This window comes from Heptranchias perlo, chromosome 7 (assembly GCF_035084215.1).
Source record: "Heptranchias perlo isolate sHepPer1 chromosome 7, sHepPer1.hap1, whole genome shotgun sequence".
Classification (NCBI taxonomy): domain Eukaryota; kingdom Metazoa; phylum Chordata; class Chondrichthyes; order Hexanchiformes; family Hexanchidae; genus Heptranchias; species Heptranchias perlo.
Window position 1 is genome coordinate 43,549,965 of NC_090331.1, and position 22,366 is coordinate 43,572,330.

General features: G+C 38.1%; 1 protein-coding gene across 2 annotated transcripts in view; it reads right to left on the bottom strand.

The window, feature by feature from the left end:
* The window catches only part of tanc1a (tetratricopeptide repeat, ankyrin repeat and coiled-coil containing 1a), a 229,619-nt gene that overhangs the window by 20,308 nt on the left and 186,945 nt on the right, over window positions 1–22,366 (bottom strand). For both annotated transcript variants that reach the window (XM_067987420.1, XM_067987421.1), the window contains 7 exons: window positions 21,807–21,992; window positions 20,542–20,620; window positions 13,807–13,940; window positions 12,921–13,044; window positions 12,662–12,837; window positions 10,660–10,792; window positions 6,766–6,857 (listed from right to left, as the gene is read on the bottom strand). In XM_067987420.1, the coding sequence (XP_067843521.1) occupies window positions 6,766–6,857; window positions 10,660–10,792; window positions 12,662–12,837; window positions 12,921–13,044; window positions 13,807–13,940; window positions 20,542–20,620; window positions 21,807–21,992 (924 nt within the window). The remainder of the gene's footprint in view (window positions 1–6,765; window positions 6,858–10,659; window positions 10,793–12,661; window positions 12,838–12,920; window positions 13,045–13,806; window positions 13,941–20,541; window positions 20,621–21,806; window positions 21,993–22,366) is intronic.

Below are 22,366 nucleotides of genomic sequence, written 5' to 3' on the forward strand. Positions count from 1 at the left end.
TGGAAGAGAAGTGGAGGATGAAATATGTAGGCAAATCTATGAAATGAGTAAAAGAAATATTGAATAATCATGAGAGATTTCAAATGCCCCCAAATAAACTGGCAAGAGATGGGGAAAGGGGAAATGGAGTTTTTCCAGTGTGTACAGGTCTCCTTTCTTACCCAGTATGTGAGAAGCTCAACAAGAGAGGAATCGCTGCTGGATATAGTAATGGGAAATGAACCAGAGCAGATAAGCGTAGGGGAACATCCAGGCAATAGCGATCATAACATAATGAGGTTTAAAATAATGATTGAGAAAGACATAAGTAAGGGAAAGACCAAAGTAATAGATGGGGAAAAAGCTAATTTTGAGGGGATGAGAATGGAACTAGGGAAGGTAAACGAGAAAAAAATTTTGACAAAGAAATAGAGCAGCAGTGGGAAATATTTAAAACGGGGATCCAGACAGTACAGGAGAAATATATTCCTCTAAAAAACAAGAACAAACTAGCCAATAGTGAAGCACCATGGATGAATAGAGAAATAAGGGTAAAATTGAAACTAAAGAAAAAGGCATACACTAAGCATATAAACAATTAAGGAGAGGATGACATAAGGGAATATGAAGAGGTTAGGAAAGTAGTCAAAAAACAATTAGGAAAGCAAAGAGGAACTACAAAATTAAATTTTCAAGGAATATCAAAAGAAATAGTAAAGTATTCCACAGACACACGTAATGACAACGAAATGGCAGAAATATTGAATAGTTACTTTGCTTCAGTATTTACCAGGGAGACTAACAAGGTTGGCATGATATTAAAAGAGATAAACAAAAGAGACATTTAAGATGGGGGGGGAGGGGGAGGGGGGGGAAGAGAGAAGATAATTGGTAAACTAATCAAACTGAGAAAGGATAAAACCCCTGGTCTGGATGGATTATATCCACATATATTAAAAGTTAGGGAACAGATAACAGAGGCACTATTACACAAATATAAAAATTTATTAGAAAAGGGACTGGCGGACAACTAATGTTGTTCCTATATTTAAAAAAGGAGATAAGAAGTCCAGGGAACTATAGACCAATTAGCTTACTGTCGGTGGTAGGAATGATAATGGAATCTTTACTCAAAGATGTAATAGACAAATATCTAGAAAACAAAAATATAATAAAGAGTAGTCAGCATGGATTTCAGAAGGGAAAGTCATGCTTGACCAACCTTACTGAATTCTGTACAGAGTAGACAAGGGTAATGCAGTAGATATAATATATTTCGATTTTCAAAAGGCCTTCGATATTTTAGGCTCATGACTAAGGTCAGAAGACAGGTAACAGAATAGATAGCAAGCAGGCTACAAAACAGAAGAGAGAGAGTAGATGTTACAGTTAGCTACTCAGACTGGCGAAAGGTCAGAAGTGGTGTTTCACAGGACTACTGTTGTTCACAATTTAGTATCGATTTGTTCTCGGGAATCGGAAGTACAATGTTAAAATTTGCAGATGACACCAAATATGGGGTGTCAATAATACAAAGGAAGAATGCGCCAAAATGCAAGAAGACATTAATAAACTTGCAGAATGGGCGTGTAATTGGCAAATGAATTTCAATATAGATAAGTGTGAGGTGGTGCATTTTGGTAGGAAGAATAAGGAGGCCACATACTGCTTGGATAATGAGAGTCTAAATGGAGTAGAGGAGCAAAGGGAATCTCGTGCTACAGATACACAGATCACTAAAAGTTGCGACAGAGATTAATTATGGCCATAAAAAAGACAAACCAAGTATCGGGGTTCATTTCTAGAGGGATAGAATTGAAAAGCGGAGAAGTTATGTTAAACTTGTATAGAACCTTGGTTAGACCACACTTGCAGTACTGTGCAGAGTTCTGGTCCCTATATTATAAAAAAGATATAGAGGAATTGGAGAAGGTGCAAAATATATTCACAAGGATGATATACTTACCAGGAAAGCTGAACAGGCAGGGGCTCTTTTCTCTAGAAAAGAGAAGGCTGAGGGGTGACCTGATAGAGGCCTTTAAGATAATGAAAGAGTTTGATAGAGAAGATGTTGGGAAAATGTTTCCACTTGTGTGGGAGTCCAAAACTAGAGATCATAAATATAAGATAGTTACTAATAAATCTAATAGGGAATTCAGGAGAAACTTGTTTACCCAAAAGAATGTGGAAAGTGCCACCCAAAAGAATGTGGAAAGTGCCACCACAAGGAGTAGCTGAAGCAAATAGCATAGATGCATTTGAGAAGCTAGATAAGCACACGAGGGAGAAAGGAGAAGAAGGGTATGCTGATAGGGTTAGATGAAGTAGGGAGGGAGGCGGCTCATGTGGAACAAACGCCAGCATAGACCAGTTGGGCCAAATGGCCTATTCCTGTGCTGTAGACTCTATGTAACTTTTTTCATTTCAGCACTCTTATCTTTAACCCTTCATTATCCTTTTCTTTTCGTACACTGTTGTGGTCACTATTTCCCAAATGTTCTCTTACTTGCCCCATTTCATTTCCCAGAACTAAATCAAGTAATACTTCTTTCTTTGTTGGACCTAGGAAGCAGTCCTGGTGTATTCTATAAAGTGTTCTCCACTTTGAACACCTGCATTACTTTTATTCCAGCTCATCTTAGGATAGTTAAAATCACCCAATATTATTGCCCAATCCTCTTGCAAGTCTCTCTGAACTGAATGCTGATCTCCCCCTCTGTCCACTTAGCCGAGCTTGAATGTTTCTTACTGGTGAGAGGACAGCAGTGAAGATTACATTCTACTGGCCATTTTACTAATTTTATTTGGAAATGTCTTTCCATAGAATTTTGGGACCATTGGGTATGAAAACTCGAGTGATTTGGTGTAATCCATTTAAAAGGATAAAGTCCTACAGGCACCTATACAGTGGAATCATCAATATAGTTCCAAACGGGAGGGAGATGAATAAAGTACAGATCACCATCTGAAGAAGTTGAAAATGAGATTACTTTTATTAAGAATCTGGATGAGGCCTAAGGATGGTTTGATCGATATGCTGGATCGGGTAATGTTGATTCACAATAAGCTGAACCTTGCTTTCTTTGAAAGCCAAAACCAGCATCATAAGCTTTGCAATTCTCCAAGACAAGAACATGAGATTGTAGGAGCTAAGAAGTTTAAAGGGCAATTATAAAAAAAAGAGACTGTGTTCCATGATACACCACCACAGAATTTTCCCCACCGTGAAGCAGAATTGGGTGCAGGAGACTTGAAAGGTAAAATCTATTTTTACAGAATCTTCTTTGTTAATACACAAGTTTAATGCTCTTGTTCCTGCGAGTTTTACCTGTTACCTTTTGATGAGGTAACAGAGAGGGTAGATGAGGGCAATGCAGTTGATGTGGTGTATATGGACTTTCAAAAGGTGTTTCATAAAGTACTGCATGGTAGGCTTATCATCAAGATTGCAGCCCATGGAATAAAGGGGGCAGTAGCAACATGGATACAGAATTGGCTAAGGGACAAGAAGCAGAGAGTAGTGGTGAACAGTTGTTTTCCGAACTGGAGGGAGGTGTACAGTGGTGTTCCCCAGGGGTGCTGGGACCACTGCTTTTCTTGATATATATTAATGACTTGGACTTGAGTGTGCAGGACACAATTTCAAAATTTGCAGATGACACGAAACTTGGAAGGGTAGTGAACAATGAGGAGGATAGTGATAGACTTCAAGAGGATATAGACAGGCTGGTGGCATGGGCGGACAGATGCCAGATGAAATTTAACGCAGAAAAATGCAAAGTGATACATTTCGGTGGGAAGAACGAGGAGAGGCAATATATACTAGAGGGCATAATTCTAAAAGGGGTACAGAAACAGAGAGATCTGGGAGTATATGTGCACAAACCATTGAAGGTGGCAGGGCAGGTTGAAAAAGCAGTTAAAAAAGCATACGGGATCCTGAGCTTTATAAATAGAGGCATTGGGTACAAAAGTAAAGAAGTCAAGATGAACCTTTATAAAACACTGGTTCGGCCACAACTGGAGTATCGTGTCCAGTTCTGGGCACAGCACTTCAGGAAAGATGTGAAGGCCTTAGCAAGGGTGCAGAAAAGATTTACTAGAATGATTCCAGGGATGAGGGACTTTAGTTACGTGGATAGAATGGAGAAGCTGGGGTTGTTCTCCTTGGAACAGAGAAGGTTGCGAGGAGATTTGATAGAGGTATTCAAAATCATGAAGGGTCGAGACAGAGTAGATAGAGAGAAACTCTTCCCATTAGCGGAAGGGTCAAGAACCAAAGGGTATAGATTTAAGGTGATTGGTAAAAGAACCAAAGGTGACATGAGGCAAAACTTCATTTTTTTTTTACACAGCAAGTTGTTAGGATCTGGAATGCACTGCCTGAGGGGGTGGTGCAGGCAGATTCAATCATGGCCTTCAAAAGGGAATTGGATAAGTACTTGAAAGGAAAATATTTGCAAGGCTACGGGGATAGGGCTGTATTGCTCTTGCATAGAGCCGGCGTGGACTTGGTAGGCCGAATGGCTTCCTTCCGTGCTGTAACCTTTCTGTGATTCTATATTAACTAAGACGTCTCCTGTAAAAGCTGACCGAATCCATTATATCTCTTCTGCTTCTGATTCTCACAACTGTCATGTTCCTGACAGCTCTCCCATTCCTTCAAATTATGATCCAATTGCTCCTATAACTGCTGCTAGTTAGTGGTGGAGGCTGGCAGCTCCAGCTCAGACCTTCTCTCCTCACCATCAGTTACTGCAGCTAACAATTAAATAAATTTATGCTTCTTTATCTAAAAATTGCAGCTGTTACACTTTTAGAACACAAATATATGTAGACCACTGAGTAAGGCACCAAAGAAACTGGAAAATCTGCTGCAGAATCTACATTCTCTTGCTGCAGAATTTGGTAGGGCTTGCTTCAGAAATTGGCCTTAAGGTGCCAGAGAATTCTACAGCCCTGTATATAAATTGGTGAACACCCAAATTTAAGGTGGGATCAGAGGAGTTTGGACAGGATTACATTTACAGATCCCTTTCATGAATCATGAAACAAGGTGATGGACTCTCAGGGTACCTGATGGGAGACATCAAGGAAAACTGCAGAGCTGATGGAATTATGTGGAGCTGGGTTTCAGCAACAAATTGACGTGGCTTTGCGTTTTCAAGTACTGAGTAAGTGTTGACTAAATTATGATTGGACCACAAAACAACCTTCTTCACCTGATACTATAAGCTCTATCTGTAGAAGGTTTTCTAGATTCTACGGATCTTGGTTAAGATGTTTGTTAGATGAAGTTGCTCCACTTTGGAAAGTGGAGCATCTTCATCTAACAAACATCTTAATAACCAAGATGTGAACTATTTTATAGAAAATAACCATTACTTTGTACATCTTTGCTTTTGTATTCAATCCCTCTCAAAATAAACCTCAAAGTCCCATTTACAACAAAAAAAAATTTCTCGTGCTCACCCACCTCTAAGGATTTATTTATGTGCACACCCAAATCTCCCTTCCCCATCACTGCGTTGGCTTTGTCTGTGTGATAGCTCAGTGAGCTTATCCAACAAGTAGTTAAACCACACAGACGAGGAAGGTTTCAGGTGTAAACCCTGGTCTGCACTAAGATAGGTGCTATCAACTGGATAGTGCCACAGTTGCTACAATTGGCCTCTGTACCTGTATTATGGATGGTAAAAATTCATCTAGAGTTCCCACACCTGACCTATCCAGCACCTCCTACTGGACGTGCATGTATTGAAAAGTCAGGATTGGTCTAGGCTGTGATGTTCTTAATGGTAGAATAGCTTGCTGATACTCATACATGAATAACAGCCACTTGGGCAAGGTACTGTAGAGCAGCTGGAGCCCACAGAACTGTACTCCAGCAAAGAGTCAACATTTTGAAGCAGGCAGAAATAAAAGTATAATGACCTAGAACCATAGTTACAAAGATCAATATGGAGAGAGCAGAATCGCCTTTGCCACTCTGCTTTGACTTTTTAAGAACTCTGGAAACTAAGAAAAGGGACGAAATGTAGATGGATTTTTTTTTGCAGAAGTATAACTTTTGCAGCTTTCACCCTGACTTGTCCATGGCCCGAGCAGAAAAAAGGGAGTTGGCGATTATCCAGTGATCTATCGGCAGATAAACCCCCGCCAAGACATTTCCAAAGATGCGATGGTTGACTGAATGCTTTCCACGTGGGTAAAAGTTAACTCTTAACTATTTTCTTTCCAGCAGAATGTAATGCTCTTGGTCCCATTCTAGTGGTGTGTGGAGGGTCAATGAAGAAGAATTTCCATTGTAACAGAAGTAAAATTTAGCTTTTTTTTCCCAAAACATGTACATTATAATTATGTGCCTTAATAGAAGTACAAAAACATAAATGTTGTGGGACATTGCAGTTTTAAGAGACCAGCACTCTGGATTCTATTCATTGCTATTTTTTTTAAATTGAGAAACCTAGGTAAAGGCCCAATACCTTTAGTGCAGGACACTACCAAGGTTAACAACAGTAGGAGAGAAAATGAGGTAAATCAAGAAGCTGTGATTAGGTGATGCAAGGTTGGAGTTTAAAAGCCTCTATATTGTAGGAGGAAGGGAAGAGTAAGCAAGTTAAGAAGTTCCATAGTTTTGAAATCCTGGAAAATAATGAGTTAAGAGTATTATCACAGCATAATTTGTCATGAAGGAACAACACCTTCTGAAATGTATTTATAGTAGAAAGGTGTGTGCATTGTCCTAAGTCACCCAGGACATTTCAAAAGAAAATTAGACCATACCTTATAAAGTAGGTTTCCCTCTTCCATTAGTTTCTGTAATAAAATGATCAGGATGTCTGGTTTGGATGTGGCCATTGCCCAAGCTGCATTACCTAAATGAGTAACAATATGGCTTCATTTTAGAAAAGGAGAAGGTCATACTCTTACATAGAAAATTTGTAAAGTTATAAGACATCATTAGCTAGGACAAAACAGAGCAAATTCTGTTTAAAACCAATACCTGAACCGTCATAAGAACTTCTGTAGCCTTTGTAACGTATTAATGAAAGCAAGTTAAGGAAAGGGGAATGAAAGGGAGGGAAAAAGTTAATGTAAGACTTACAAAGTCAATACAATTGACTTTTACTTCCATACAAAATGCTTATTTACCTTACAGTTTTGATGGTTTATTTTTTAAGTTTAAATTTATAATTAAAGCAAGGTGCTCTGCTGAAAATCATACTGGCAGTATGATTCATTTGGCAAATACCTTCATTGCTGTAACGAAGACCATTTTCCACTGTGCACTTAGTTTTCAAATAATAAAGCACTCTGTTCTATGAAATGAAACAATCATCTGTAAATGACAGTAGGAAAAGCTCAATCTTGGGGATAAAAAAATGAAATTTGTGCCACACTTAAAGATACTGGTGCAAGTATTAGTGAATTTTTTCTGTAAAAACACTAATTTATTTGAGTGAGTCGATGTTGATAATTTCCAGCATTTCTGAATAAAGCTAAGATTCTAAAATAAACATTTATTAATAAAGATAGGCTGGGGTTGTTTTCTTTGGAACAAAGGAGGCTGAGGGGTGATTTAATTAAGGTGTATAAAATTATGAGGGGCCTAGATAGAGGGATATGGATAGGAAGGACCTAGTTCCCTTAGCAGAGAGGTCAATAACCAGGGGGCATAGATTTAAAGTAATTGGTATAAGGATTAGAGGGGAGCTGAGGAGAAATTTTTTCACCCACAGAGTGGTAGGGGTATGGAACGCACTGCCTGAAAGGATGGTAAAGGCAGAAACCCTCATCGCAGTTAAGAAGTACTTGGATATGCACTTGAAGTGCCATAACCTACAGGGCTACGGACCAAGTGCTGGAAAGTGGGATTAGGCATGAAAGCTCTTTTTTGGCCGGCACAAACAGGATGGGCCGAATGGCCTCCTCCTGTGCTGTAAATTTCTATGATTCTATTTAAAATATGCTTGGCCACAAAATGGTTGCTATTTTTGAGATATTTTATTAGAAATAATCACTGTGGCAATGGGCACCTTTATTAGTAATAAAATTAAAAAGTAGAGCAATACAGCTTTAAGAAAATTCTTCAAGAATGTCTACAGTCATATCAGTGCCCAGCCAAGGGGTTTGAGGGCATATTGCATCACAGAGAAAACTGTGCACACTGATGGATGAGGAGGAAGTAGCATCAAGGGTTTTAGGAAGCAATGAAAGCATTCACAGCCTACCAACTTGGTGAGTAGCTATATTATAGTGGAAAGAATAAATTAAAATTGGAAGAAAAAGAATAAGTTTATCAAGAGAAAGAAGCACATCACAAACTTAACTACAAAATATACAGTGGACTTGTCTCTAGAACTGATGAATTCAGTTTTATTTACAAGACTATCTCCAACAAAATCCCCATACTAATTAAGTTCCTCCCAATTAAAAAGCTAAAACTATAATCATTTTAATAACTCAGCCTAGATTTTCTAATCTGTGTTATTTTAATGCCTGCATTGATCCATTTACAATTAAAGGAATAATGCAGAGTGGAAAAACTTGGCTCATTACATCTGACCAAAGCTGTGGTGTAAACAGGAACTATGGCATGTGTTCATGCACAATGGATACAGCTGACATACAACTTACAAACCAAAGTTACAACACACGTCAATACAAATACACAGTTCTCCATGTGGAAAATCCATGATGGAGTCTCAAACTGGAATTAAGATTCTCATGAGCATAATTGTCAATCAAAAGAAATTAAATTAGGCTTGGTATGTAATGGTACATTCACTCAAGTTTAGAACTTATGTGAAGCTGAAACTGCTTCACACCGATACTAAACTTGGAGTGTAAATCAGGTGTGAAAGGTCAAACTGTCTCTGAAGTGAAGCAAAGTGAGATTTCCTCTTCCAGGTTCTCAGCTGGTGTTGATGAAAAGCTGGTGTCTATTAACACCAATGTTAGAAAAGGTATGGTACTGGCAGCCTGTATGAACCGTGTTCAGAAACTTTTCGTGCCTATGTAAACTGTTTTGAGGTCATTGTACAAACAGATTTACAGGAGAACGGTCTGAATTATCATTACATATTTAGGAGCCAAGTCAGCAGGAAGATGCTGATCCAAGTCAGTTCATGCTGATGCAGCCGTTTGCAGCCTTTTACAAAATCCAACTAAGGTCTGAAATTGGAACCCAATCAATAATGAGCTATTGGCAGATGCATGGCAGCATACTGCTAGCTGCAATGAGTGATGATGGGGGGAGACTATAGAGCTTTTTCTTACAGTAAGCCAAGATGGGAAACATCATTTGCATCGATCATGAGATCAACTGTGCACCAGTTGAAGACCAACAGTTTAGTCGTTTACCTTGTGCCAGTGTTAGTTGGCATCAGATGCCACTTTATCTTGAGAATAAACGGTTTTGTAATTGGATCAGTGAAAAATTGTGGGAGGCTCAGGAGTCTAAGGTCTTTGTCCTGTCCTTTTCAGAGAAACCAAATGTGGGACCAGTGTTCCAAAACTGTAAACAGGAATAAATCTAGTTGCTCTATTTTCAAATTAGCAAAATTCAGAAATCCAAAATTCTAACCAAGAGCCATTACATGAATAGCTCTGTCACTAATGGTACTCATGGATCCTTGTCATTTGGTTAGTAAATATAATTGTAAACATAAGAAATGCTCCTGGAATGAAAATACCAAAACTGACAGCCTTTCATACAAGTTTCCTGAAATGATGGAAGCAATTCGTATTAATGGAAAGGATGTATCAGTCAAAATGTTTTGCTGTACAAATCTAAATATTATAAAGAAGCCTAACAATGATGTCATAGGAACAGGAGTAGGCCATTCAGCCCCTCGAGCTTGCTCCGCCATTCAATTCGATCATGGCTGATCTCTACCTCAATTTCATTTACCCACCTTAGCTCCATATCCCTTGATGCCCATGATGTCAGAGACCATAAAACTAATAATGAAGGGACATCAAATTACTTGTTTTCCTTTTGAATAGAGTGTAAACCTGGCGCACATTAGGCAATTAATCTACTGTCAATTCAAAACCCTATCTGGTGCTGTCCAGGAGACAAATTATTTCTGCCAATTAAATGAAATAATTGTGCAATATATAAATAGTGTCCAATAAGAATTTGTTAATTAGCCAATTAGCAGAGATGTGCTGTGTATTTAAAATAGCCAATTAGTCATGTTGAATTAAGACTGTCAATCCATTTTTGCAGTAAAACGTAAATAACTTACCAGTAAAATGATCTTCCCAAAATATTTGCATTATAAACAAATGATAGTCTAATACTTTTCTATCCAAAGTGGCAAATACATCTGACAATTCTTATTGAAAATAAATCAATTCATGAAGTGTTTGAATGGGAAAGGATTAGGATTTTCATACGGACCTTTATAGGGCCGCATTTAACTGGACTATCTGAATAACAAAATAATACTGAGCACCAAATTGGAGAGATTTTTTTGAAACAGGGAAATTTCAGATTTTCAATTGACAGTAACAATGAAAGACGTTTATAGAAAGTTTAGCTGTGTACATTGCAAATCAGTATGTATAGGACAAATCTGCTCTCCTTTTCGGTCAGTCAAAATAATGAGCAAAAATTATAACTTATGAAAAACGCTACATCAATTCAGTTCCTTGGTCTTAAAGTCGTACCTAGTTTTGCACCTTTCTTTAGCAGCATCACCACCACTGAAGTGTTGCAGCATCCAATTGCTCTATCTAATGGACGCATTCCACTGTAGTCAACATGCTCAATCATTGCACCTCTTTCCACCAGATACTGAACCTGCACAGCAAATATGAAACTTATTAAACAAGTTTATTATACCCAAAGATACAAGATTCCCTCACTGTTTTGTCAAATTGCCTCTATGGTTTTCTACAATCATTATGTTTTAAAATGAAATGTCTGAAATGGCTTGAATATTCATCAATCCTTCTCATTTGTTTAACGGTGATTGAAACATATTTTAATGTGGAACTAATGTTCAATTATATTTAGTGCCCAAAGTGCATCTTAATATAATCTTAGTACTCCTTATATTAGTATTCCTGGTGGTTATTTATATACTCTCAAATATTTAAAAATAACTTGGATGAATCAGTCTCACTTTACTTCAACCAACCCTCCCCTATAAACAAAATTTAGCACTGATCACCTAGAACCATAGAAAAGATACAGCACAGAAGGGGGGCATTCAGCCCATTGTGTCCGTGCCGGCTCGAAGAACAACCAGGTGCCCATTCTAATCCCAACTTCCAGCACCCAGTCCGTTGCCCTGTAGCTAACAGCACTTTAGGTGCAGGACCAGGTCCACCTATTACCTATCTGGCCAGGTGTACTGCCCCAGTTGATATCAGGGATCAAATTTGGAACTTTTCTGATCTTTATGGCTCAGCTACTCACTGCTCAAGCCAACTGAGCCTCTAGGTGGAGCATGCCCATTTCATTTATGAGTAGGAAATCAAGTAAGACCTCTCTCTACTTGCAGGTAATAAGTTATAGATCCTTAATTCAAAAGAGACTCCTCTGATTGCTCAGCATGTTTATCCAATGAGTCATATAGGCTAGAAAAGTCCCAGGTTCAATCCCGGATATGGAAACCACAATTCATCTCATTGTCCCAGGTTAGTGAGAAAGTCAGAGCCTGATCCTGCTCCTGATCACTATCGAGTGTTATTGGCTGAGGACAAGATATGCTTGGCTGTGATGCAATCTGCAGTTGAATGGCCTGCAACAGTTGCTATCAAGACTCAGAAATAATAATACTAATATATAATTTTAAACACAACTGTTACATTAACATGTAAAAATGTTAATTTTTCTTAATGCTAGTGTTTTTATTTGGTTATGTCATAAAAAGTTTCCCTGATCCAGTGCCTGAATGGATGCAACTAATATCTATATTATATTGTGTGGAAATATGCATAACCCATTAAAATAATTGTTTTACCCATTAAATTAATAGTTTATTAATTGTATTTTCATTTAATTTGCTCCTAAACCCACATTCCCCACAATCTGTAACACCTAGCATTTGTGAAGTAAAATTTGCCAGCAGAAATACATTATGACAGTTGCACCATATATGTGCAGAACATTAGTAGAGTCAATCCACTAATGAGAAAACTGCAACTCCGAATTATTGGGCTTCGAACACCGGGAATTTCAATTTGAATACCTACTTTTCTCTGGGGCGGCTGAGTAGTGACCTGATAGAGGTCTTTAAGATAATGAAAGGGTTTGATAGGGTACAAGTAGAGAAAATGTTTCCACTCGTGGGGGAGTCCAAAACTAGAGGTCATAAATATAAAATAGTCGCTAATAAATCTAATAGGGCATTCAGGAGAAATTTTATTACCCAGTGTGGTAAGAATGTGGAACACGCTATCACAAGGAGTAGTTGAGGCAAACAGCATAGATGCATTTAAGGGGAAGCTAGATAAGCACACGAGGGAGAAAGGAATAGAAGGGTATCCTGATAGGGTTAGATGAAGTAGGGAGGGAGGAAGCTCATGTGGAGCATAAACGCCGGCACAGACCAGTTGAGACAAATGGCCTGTTTACCAGTGCTGAGCCAGGCTTTGCTACCAAACCCAACACAACGTCAGTACATATGTCTATATACCACAAGCAAAGTTTGGTAGTACTCACAATGTCAGAATCTCCATAAAAAGCTGCTAGATCCAGAGGAGTGCGACCATTCTTATCAGTGTGGTCAATAGCTGCACCCCTCTCCACCAAAGTCTGAACCACAGGTTTTTGCCCCTTCAGGCAGGCCCAACTCAAGGGAGTCAACCCTTCCTTATCTACCGAAGATATGGAAGCACCTGAAGACCAAAACCAAATGGAACATTGATACTTAGCAGAAAAATGTAACTACACAATTTAACAAAGATTGACAGTAGTTTACCTTTTGAAAGTAGAAATTCAACAGTGATCACATGCCCTTCGCAAGAAGCCACCATAAGTGGTGTACGTCCTTGCTTATCTGTTGTGTTCACATCAGCACCATGCTGAAATAATAGGTCAGCAATCTAAATTTTCACAAAACAAAAAATTAATACAACACAGGTAGGCCTACAGTCCCCATCATTTAAACCGGCCAATCGTTCAAATCAGTCAAACAGTCCTAGCCATTCTCCATTTCCATTATAGTCAATTACAGCGCGTTAAGTGCATCAGGTATTTCAGGCAGAAACAACTGATCACTCAGTAGGTTGGAATTTGTGAAGGTGCAATTACCTTGTATACTTAATCACCTATAAGTGGTGCCAGGTTACAGCTTACACTACTCAGCACTGACTGCAGTAACAAAGTAAACAGCACCTTGTGAAGGTCCGAAGGCAGATAATCTTTCATCTCCCCTGTAGTACGACCGCCACCGCCTATCCTTATAACTATACTTCACTTATCATTTATTTTTCAGCTTTCTGACTACACCTACCTAAGGACTATTCTAAAATATCTAAAATCATTATGTACTTCTACAAAGGAATAGCTGAATCTTAATTTTTTTTTATGCATAGATTTAATTCTAAAATGTGAACAGCTATTTCATTGATATTTCAGTTCTTTCTGCTGAACATCATGTGTGTTCCAGATGGTGGGGATAAACCATCGAACGCGTATAGCGGGCAAATCACATTAGCAGCAACACGTCCTTAAAAGCAGTGGGGACTTTATCAACTATTCAAAAACCGCTAATACTAAAAAATTAATTTTGTACCTTCAACAACATAGATTAGTTTTCCAAACCAAGAAGATGGTCATTAAATCAAAAACAGCATTTATAATACCTGCCAATGACCTTGTCTTGCTGCACAAAATACTGGAGCAATTCCCCTTCGATTGGGATGGGATACCACAGCTCCTTGTTGCAGGAGAAGTTCACATACTTCCAGTTTACCCCTGCCTGCTGCTGCCGTGAGAGCTAAGGGAGGAAAACAATATTCAGTGCAACAGAAAACAGAATCATGCAACATAGAAGGAGGCCATTCGGCCCATCGTGCCTGCTCTTTGACAACTATCCAATTAGTCCCACTCCCCTGCTTTTCTCCCGTAGCTCAGCAAATTTTTTCTTTTCAAGTATATATCCAATTCCCTTTTGAAAGTTACTATTCAATTTGCTTTCACCATCCTTTCAGATAGTGATTCCAGATCATAACTCGCTGCGTAAAAAGAATTTCCCTCACCTCCCCCCTGATTTTTTTGCCAATTATCTTCAATCTGTGTCCTCTGGTTACCAACCCCAATGCTAGTGGAAACAGTTTCTTCCCATCTACTCTATCAAAACCTCTCATAATTTTGAACACCTCTATTAAATCTCCCCATAACCTTCTCTGCTCTGAGAACAATCCCAGCTTCTCTAGTCTTTTTTCTGTTTATCCCTCTCCACTTTTTTGAACAGGGGTGTAACATTTGCAACCCTCCAGTCCTCTGGGACCACTCCCATATCCAAGGAGAATTGAAATATTGTGGCCAGAGCCCTCAGCAACCTAGGACACATTGCATCTGGACCGGGTGACTTTTCTACTTTGAGCGCTGTCAACCTTTTAAGTACCTCCTCTTAATCTATTTTTATCTTATCCAATTTCACTACACCTTCCTCATTTACTGTGACATTGGAAGCATCCTCTTCTTTTGTGAAGACAGATGCAAAGAAATCATTTAGTACCTAAGCCTTGCCCCTGCCTCCACAAGATGATCTCTTTTTAGGTTCCTAATTGGCCCGCCCTTCCTTTGACTATCCTTTTACTCTTTTGCGTGTTTATAAAAGACCTTAGGATACCTTTTCATGTTACTCGCTAATCCTTCTTCATACACTCTTTGCCCCTCTTATTTCCTTTTTCTGTTCTCCTTTGCGCTCTGTATTCTGCTTGATTCTTTACTGTATTATGAACTTGACATTCATCATAAGCCTCCTTTTTCTGTTTCATTTTAATCTCAATTTCTTTCGTCATCCAGGATGCTCTAGCTTTGAATGCCCTTCTTTCCTCCCCCCCTCTCATAGGAATGTGTCTACTCTGTACTCAAACTATCTCTTCCTTGAAAGCCTCTCATTGCTCATTTACTGATTTACCTGCCAATCTTTGTTTCCAATCCACCTGGGCCAGATCCCTTTTCAACTCACTAAAATTAGCCCTCTTCCAGTTGATTATATTCACCTTTGATTGTTCTTCGTCCTTTTCCATAACTACTCTAAACCTATGATATTGTGAACAATTTTTTCCCAAATGCCCTCCCAGTGAAACATGCTCCACGTCATTCCCTAGGACTAGATCCAGCACTGCTTCCTTCCTCATTGGGCTGGAAACAAACTGATGAAAGAAAGTTCTCATGTACCCATTTCAAGAATTCCTCCCTCTCCTTGCCCTTTACACTGTTCTTTTCCCAGTCTATTAGAATAATTGAAGTTCCTCATTATCACTACTTTATTGTTTTTACACCTTTCTGAAATTTGCTTGCAGATTTTCTCCTTCATCTCCTCTGAATCTTGAAGGAACAATAAAGAAGATGCCAATAAAGACTATTTACTCAAGCAGAACAAACTATATCTGAAATGCTTCACAAGAGCTAATTCCAAAATGCAATCAGTGCTTTAACCTTTAGACTGTCAACAGGTCCAGCAAAATAACACTTTCTATTGGCTAATGTTTTTTGCACGTATCCAACTCACACACTGACATTCTACTGCACTTAAAACGTGGATAAAAATACTATAAACATTAATTCTGTTTGCCATATTCTCCCAAGCCTATTTCCCCCATTCACTCAATCCTACTTTTTTCCTAATTAATCTAATCTAGTCTGATTTTTCGCCTGAAAAAATTAAGTTTAAAATTTTAGTTTTATTTCTGCTTCCTCCTGGCTTTATTCATTCATTGAAAATTATTATTAAAGACTGTATTCAGCCAATCAAAAGCCCAGACATATGATTGTATCATGATGTGAGCAGTTCAATTTTGATGTTTTATGCATCAAAATTTGGAAAAGGCTCTCATTGGCAGCCTACGCAGCCCAAAGGCACTGGGATGAGCTGGAAGGGTAAAACTTGCAACATTCAATTAGAAGTATGTTGAAAAAAAATGAAAGGGTCGAATTAAGGTCATGTACCTCAAAAATAGTTTAACTTTCATATACTTTATGTATCAACTATATTCTATTACATTTCCTCTTTTCGGTTCTAGTCATTGGACTTGTGCCTCAGCTCTAACAGATCATACATAGTTCATGAAGAAACGTCAAAGAAAATAAAATTACTGTACTTCGCAGATTTCCCAAAGTTCAGCTATAGCCTCATTACAGTTGATGAGCGTTTAACACATGAAGCCAACAATTAAAATCTCAACACCTGTAATATTAAAACTGAAAAATTAAAACATTTGTTTGTTGAGGGTAAAATAGAATTAACAATTACTACTGTTCTCGCACTGAACCTTACACGATGACATCACGTTGCCACTCCACATACAAAATGGTGATCAAATCTGAAGGATGAATCATTGAATGCTTTCCCCAAGGGAAGACTATGTGGAGGACTTCAACTTGCACCACTTAATGGCTTGTTGCAGAGTGGGAAATTCACTTTCTTAATCAGGGAATACTGGCAATCAGGACATTTTTTCTCAATTAAATTTCACTGACCTAGCGATATTGTTTCTGCATTACTGCAACAATAACTTGCATAGTTAATAGTATTAACAAAAATAAACTCGCTACATCTGACTACACAGGTGACTTTTTGGCCTTGTAAATGTGCTAAACTTTTCTGCATGTTAGCAGTGGGAAGTAGTCAAAGAGATATTTGGTACAATACAAAACTAGTGCATACCCTTAAAATACAATGGCTCTACTAGTGCAGTTAAGCAACCATGGTGAACAAATGAGGTAAGAGACAGTATCAAGCTAAAAGAAAAGACTTACACAAATGCAAGGAAAAGTGGAATGCCACCAGACTGGAGGAGCTATAAAAAGCAACAAAGGGTTACAAACAAAGTACTAAGAGATGCAAAAAGGGAATATGAAAAAAAAACTTGGAAGGGATATTAAAGCTAACAGCAAAAGTTTTGACAAATATATTAAGAGAAAACAAGTTGTAAAGGGTAATGGGGCCCATTAAAGACGGATGCAGGCGAACCTATAATAGATAATAAAAAAATGGCAGACTTGTTAAATTAATACTTTATCATTTTCAGAGTGGAGAAAGAGGACAAAATACCAGTGGCACAATGCAACCGAAAAATAAGTCAGGGGGAGGAATTTAGTGTGGACAGTGAAGAAGGTTATCTAGGATTGCAACGGGATCTTGATAATTTGGGCCAGTGGGCCGATGAATGGCAGATGGAGTTTAATTTAGATAAATGTGAGGTGATGCATTTTGGTAGATCGAATCGGGCCAGGACCTACTCCGTTAATGGTAGGGCGTTGGGGAGAGTTATAGAACAAAGAGATCTAGGAGTACAGGTTCATAGCTCCTTGAAAGTGGAGTCACAGGTGGATAGGGTGGTGAAGAAGGCATTCAGCATGCTTGGTTTCATTGGTCAGAACATTGAATACAGGAGTTGGGATGTCTTGTTGAAGTTGTACAAGATATTAGTAAGGCCACACTTGGAATACTGTGTACAGTTCTGGTCACCCTATTATAGAAAGGATATTATTAAACTAGAAAGAGTGCAGAAAAGATTTACTAGGATGCTACCGGGACTTGATGGTTTGACTTATAGGGAGAGGTTGGATAGACAGACTTTTTTCCCTGGAGAGTAGGAGGTTTAGGGGTGATCTTATAGAAGTCTATAAAATAATGAGGGGCATAGATAAGGTAGATAGTCAAAATCTTTTCCCAAAGGTAGGGGAGTCTATAACGAGGGGGCATAGATTTAAGGTGAGAGGGGAGAGATACAAAAGGGTCCAGAGGGGCAATTTTTTCACTCAAAGGATGGTGAGTGTCTGGAACGAGCTGCCAGAGGCAGTAGTAGAGGCGGGTACAATTTTGTCTTTTAAAAAGCATTTGGACAGTTACATGGGTAAGATGGGTATAGAGGGATATGGGCCAAGTGCAGGCAATTGGGACTAGCTTCGTGGTATAAACTGGGCGACATGGACATGTTGGGCCGAAGGGCCTGTTTCCATGTTGTAAACTTCTATGATTCTATGATTCTAGTGTATTTAATCCGAGTTAAAAAAATGGTGAGAGTGAAATCATGGGACTGAAGATAGACAAATCTCCAGGCCCTGATGGTTTTCACCCCAAGCTATTAAAAGTCGTCGGTGAGAAAATTGCAGAAGCATTAGTCATAATTTTCCAAATTTCTCTGGATTTGGGTATTGTGCTCTTGGATTGGAAAAGTGCAAAGGTTTGATACTGCCTCTTTGCATCTTTGTTGACCATGGTTGCTGAACTACACATGGAGCCCTTACCTTTTAGCAGTATGTACTGGTTTTGTATTGTATCAAAAATTCTTTGAAAATTTCCCACTGTTTGACGGGATGAGAAATAAATTGACTATAATAAACTGGACTAAAATGTTAATGGGTAAATCTACAGACAAAGTTTGCCGTACTTAAATTTAAAACTCTGGTTTGTGACTCTCCTTTCTCCCTCTCAAACCTAATATCAAATTCAATCATATTATGGTCACTATTCCCAAGATGTTCCCCTTACCATCAGATCATTAATTAATTCTGATTCATTACTCATCACTAAATATAGTGTGGTCTGTTCCATTGTATCTAAAACACACTGTTCTACAAAACTGTCCTGAATACATTCTAGAAATTCATTGCCTTTACTACTTGAACTGTTCTGCTTCTTGCAGTCTATGTGTAAAGTAAAATCTCCCATTATAACCACATTGTTTTTTGCTACATGCTTGCCTGGATCTCTGTATTTATACATTCCCCCACTGCATCATTAATATCAGGAGGTCTGTAGACAACTCCTACAACAGTCTTGCAACCTTTGTTGTCCCTTAACCCTACCCATATTATTTCCACTGCCTGATCACCTCGACCGAAATCCTTTCTTTCTACTACTGTAATTGTGGCTTTAATCAATATTGCTGCTCCTTCTCCCTTCCCAACTTCCACGTCCTTTCTAAAGATCCTATAGCCTGAAATATTTATATCCCAATCATGCCCAGCTTGTAGCCAGGTCTCTAATGGTTTAAGCTGAATTTGTGCTTCTAACTCACTTGGTTTATTTGTCAAGCTCACTACCCCCAAACCTGCCCACATGTCCTGCTGGTCGACTTCACACACTTTTTGATGTGTGTATTTTCCCTTCCCACTACCCCTAGCTAGTTTAAATATTTCCCTACTGCCCTATTTACCCTGTCTGCGAGGACTTAGGTGCCTTTCCGGTTTAGGTGAAGGCCATCCCGCCTGTACAGCCTTCCCTGCCCCTAAAAGTGGCCCCAGGAATCTGAACCCCTCCCCACCACAGTGAGCAGAATGGTGGAGCTGAAAATCCTGGAATCATTTAAGAAACAATTAGATGCAACAATAGGGGAGAAGTGTAAGGTTGTCCTGGATGGATTAATTAAAATGTGCAGAATGGTCTTTCTCATAGAAGATAAAGGGGTGAACTCTGAACTTGTATTCAAGTTTTAATTGTATTTCTGTTTCTTTTGTTTTCTTTCTCATTCATGTTATTAATTTTCCATTCTTACCTTTCAGCAGTTGTTTTTGTTTTTTGTACAAATTTATACACTTTTGATTTTATCATCAACTTTTTCTTTTAATTCTATCAATATTCTCATTTTCTCATTGCATCTTATTGAATATTTCAATACTTGCTCCTCCTAATTTCATTAATTTTTCTTTTTATATTTTGAAGTATATTCCAAATAAGAAATGTATACAGGTGTAAAGGTCATTCAGACCATTCATCTTACTCTATCATCCATATCCTTTACGAGAACTGATCTGATGTTTATCACATACTTCCCTGAAAAATCCCTCCATTCCATTACCAAAGAAAATCTACCTTTGATTTTCTTTCATACACTTTAGTTCACTAATCGTCAGGCGAAGATGGAAATATTTACAAGAACATCTATCGACAGCAGCCATCAACACTAAAAAAAGCTTTCTAAAATTAATTTTCACATTTTTTGCACACTACCCGAAGAGCTAAATCGACACAACCCAAGAGTGTTTCCATATTACAATTTTTTTTGTAAATTAAATCAACTGGTTGATTTCATTTAGGTCAATTATAAGCAGATCAAATTAATAAAACGAAAATAATCACCTGGACAAAATGACGGTGTTGTTAAGTATTATTAACAAAACCTTCAAGTCAAATTTCACTGTAATTCAAACTTATGAGTTAAACTCAAGTACAGTGAAGCATCTTCAATCTCATTGTACAAGTTTCACTATATTAGCGTTCATCACTGAAAATTAACTGTAATGCGCAGTTAAAATGTAATCATAAGGAATCATTTTAATTTGTTACCTGGTGAAATAATAAGTGTACATATGGTTCTCCTTTAAACTGTGAACACAAAAAACTCTCATGAGTCAATTACCTGTTTCACCCCAAAGAGTATCAAAGCTGTTGACTTCTATTCTATGTTCACTATCAAGATCATGCAGATTCTTCACAACCTAAAAGTAGCACAGATGTGAATAAAGAAGAAATTGAAAACATTTAGTGTGAGGACAAATGGCAAACAGGAATTAAACATACTAAATTTTTCCCAACAACAAGCTTCAAAACTCAAAGATAGGCGATACAAAGTAGTGTTCTCTAATATACTTCCAGTGTTTGGGAAAGGAAAGTTTGTCAATAAAATTAAGGATTTAAATGAATGGCTAGCAAACTATCTCAAAGCAACAATTTATATCTTCATGAATAACTGGGATCATCAGAATAAAAAGGACTGGTACAGGAGAGACAGATTGCACAAAGGTTCAAACTAATAAAAAGTAACATTAGGAGATTCTTCTTCACAAACAGAGTGATCAACACTTGGAATGGACTTTTGAGCAGAGTGGTGAAGGTGAAAACCCTGGAATCTTTAATAAACAACTAGATGCAGCAATGGGGAGAAATGTACAGCTGTTCTGGATGGATGAATTAAAATGTGCAGAATGGTCTTTTTCTTATCTATGAGTATCTTGTGAACAAACTGAATAAACATTGGTTTAAGGGTTGAAATTTTCAATATATATTTAGAAAAAAATGAAAGCATTTATTCCCTACCCTCTCTGGATCATTCTGCTCTATACCACAGTCTTCCACTGAGAGGGCCTGTAGTTTGTTCATTGACCACCACTAGGCAATATGTAAAAGCCACCTATGGTGACTCGTCCATCCATTTTCAATATGAGAAACTACTTGCTGGGAATTCACAGGTGTTGGGTTATGGGCTCAAATACATTCTTCTACTTGTAGTCCAGTTAAATTGGACTCCAACACACCATGTATGCATAAACAATTTAGCTTATAAATATTCACAAAGGATATTCCAACAAAAACTAAATCTTGGGTGCCATAATGTGACATAAAGAACCCTTAATTTCAACCAGAGAATCAAGGAGAGCTGCCAAACAGAGGGAAGATGCTTCTCAGAAGCAGTAGATTAGTCAACTTGAGTTCACTCCATTACAGGACCTCTTAGTGGCTTGTCTAATGGAGGATCACACCCAAAACGTTAAACTAACTTTTTCCTCTTTCAAATGCAGTACAAATGTAAAAGATAGATATTCCTCGAAGTATTTGGGTGGAACATGTCCATATTTAAGTGAATATAGTATAAGCAAGTTAACAGACCACGTTCTGGGAACTTACATCAGTGTGTCCCATGCTTGCTGCTGCAACCAGGGCTTGCTGAAGGGCCTGGCTTTTCTTGAAAGAATGCTGGTGCTGAGTGGTCAACATCCAATCTGCTTGGAGCAAATATTCAATAACTTCATGATGACCTCGTAAAGCAGCATGAATCAATGCACACTGGCCATTTTTATCTGTGTGATCAACCTGGAAGTTAAAACAATTGTGTTACTTTAACTGCATAACTGTACATTGCATTGTTTTCAAAGACTAACATGGGAATTATTTTTAAACTCACACATTTCACATATGATTTCTATCTTTAACACCTTATACCATTCTAGCATCAAGTCTTTCATGGAGGTATGCAACAAGATGGTACATACAGCTTTAAACTCAATTTCTGCGACATAATCAAAGCTTTTTTAGTAAACTTGCGCAGTTACACTAAATATTTATATACACTTCTAAAGTTTTTGTATCATCCATAAACCACGGTATCACAAGAAATTGCTTCATTATCTGTGTTACTCTTGCTAATTACACTAAATTAATTAAAAATAGTTGACTACATATTTATC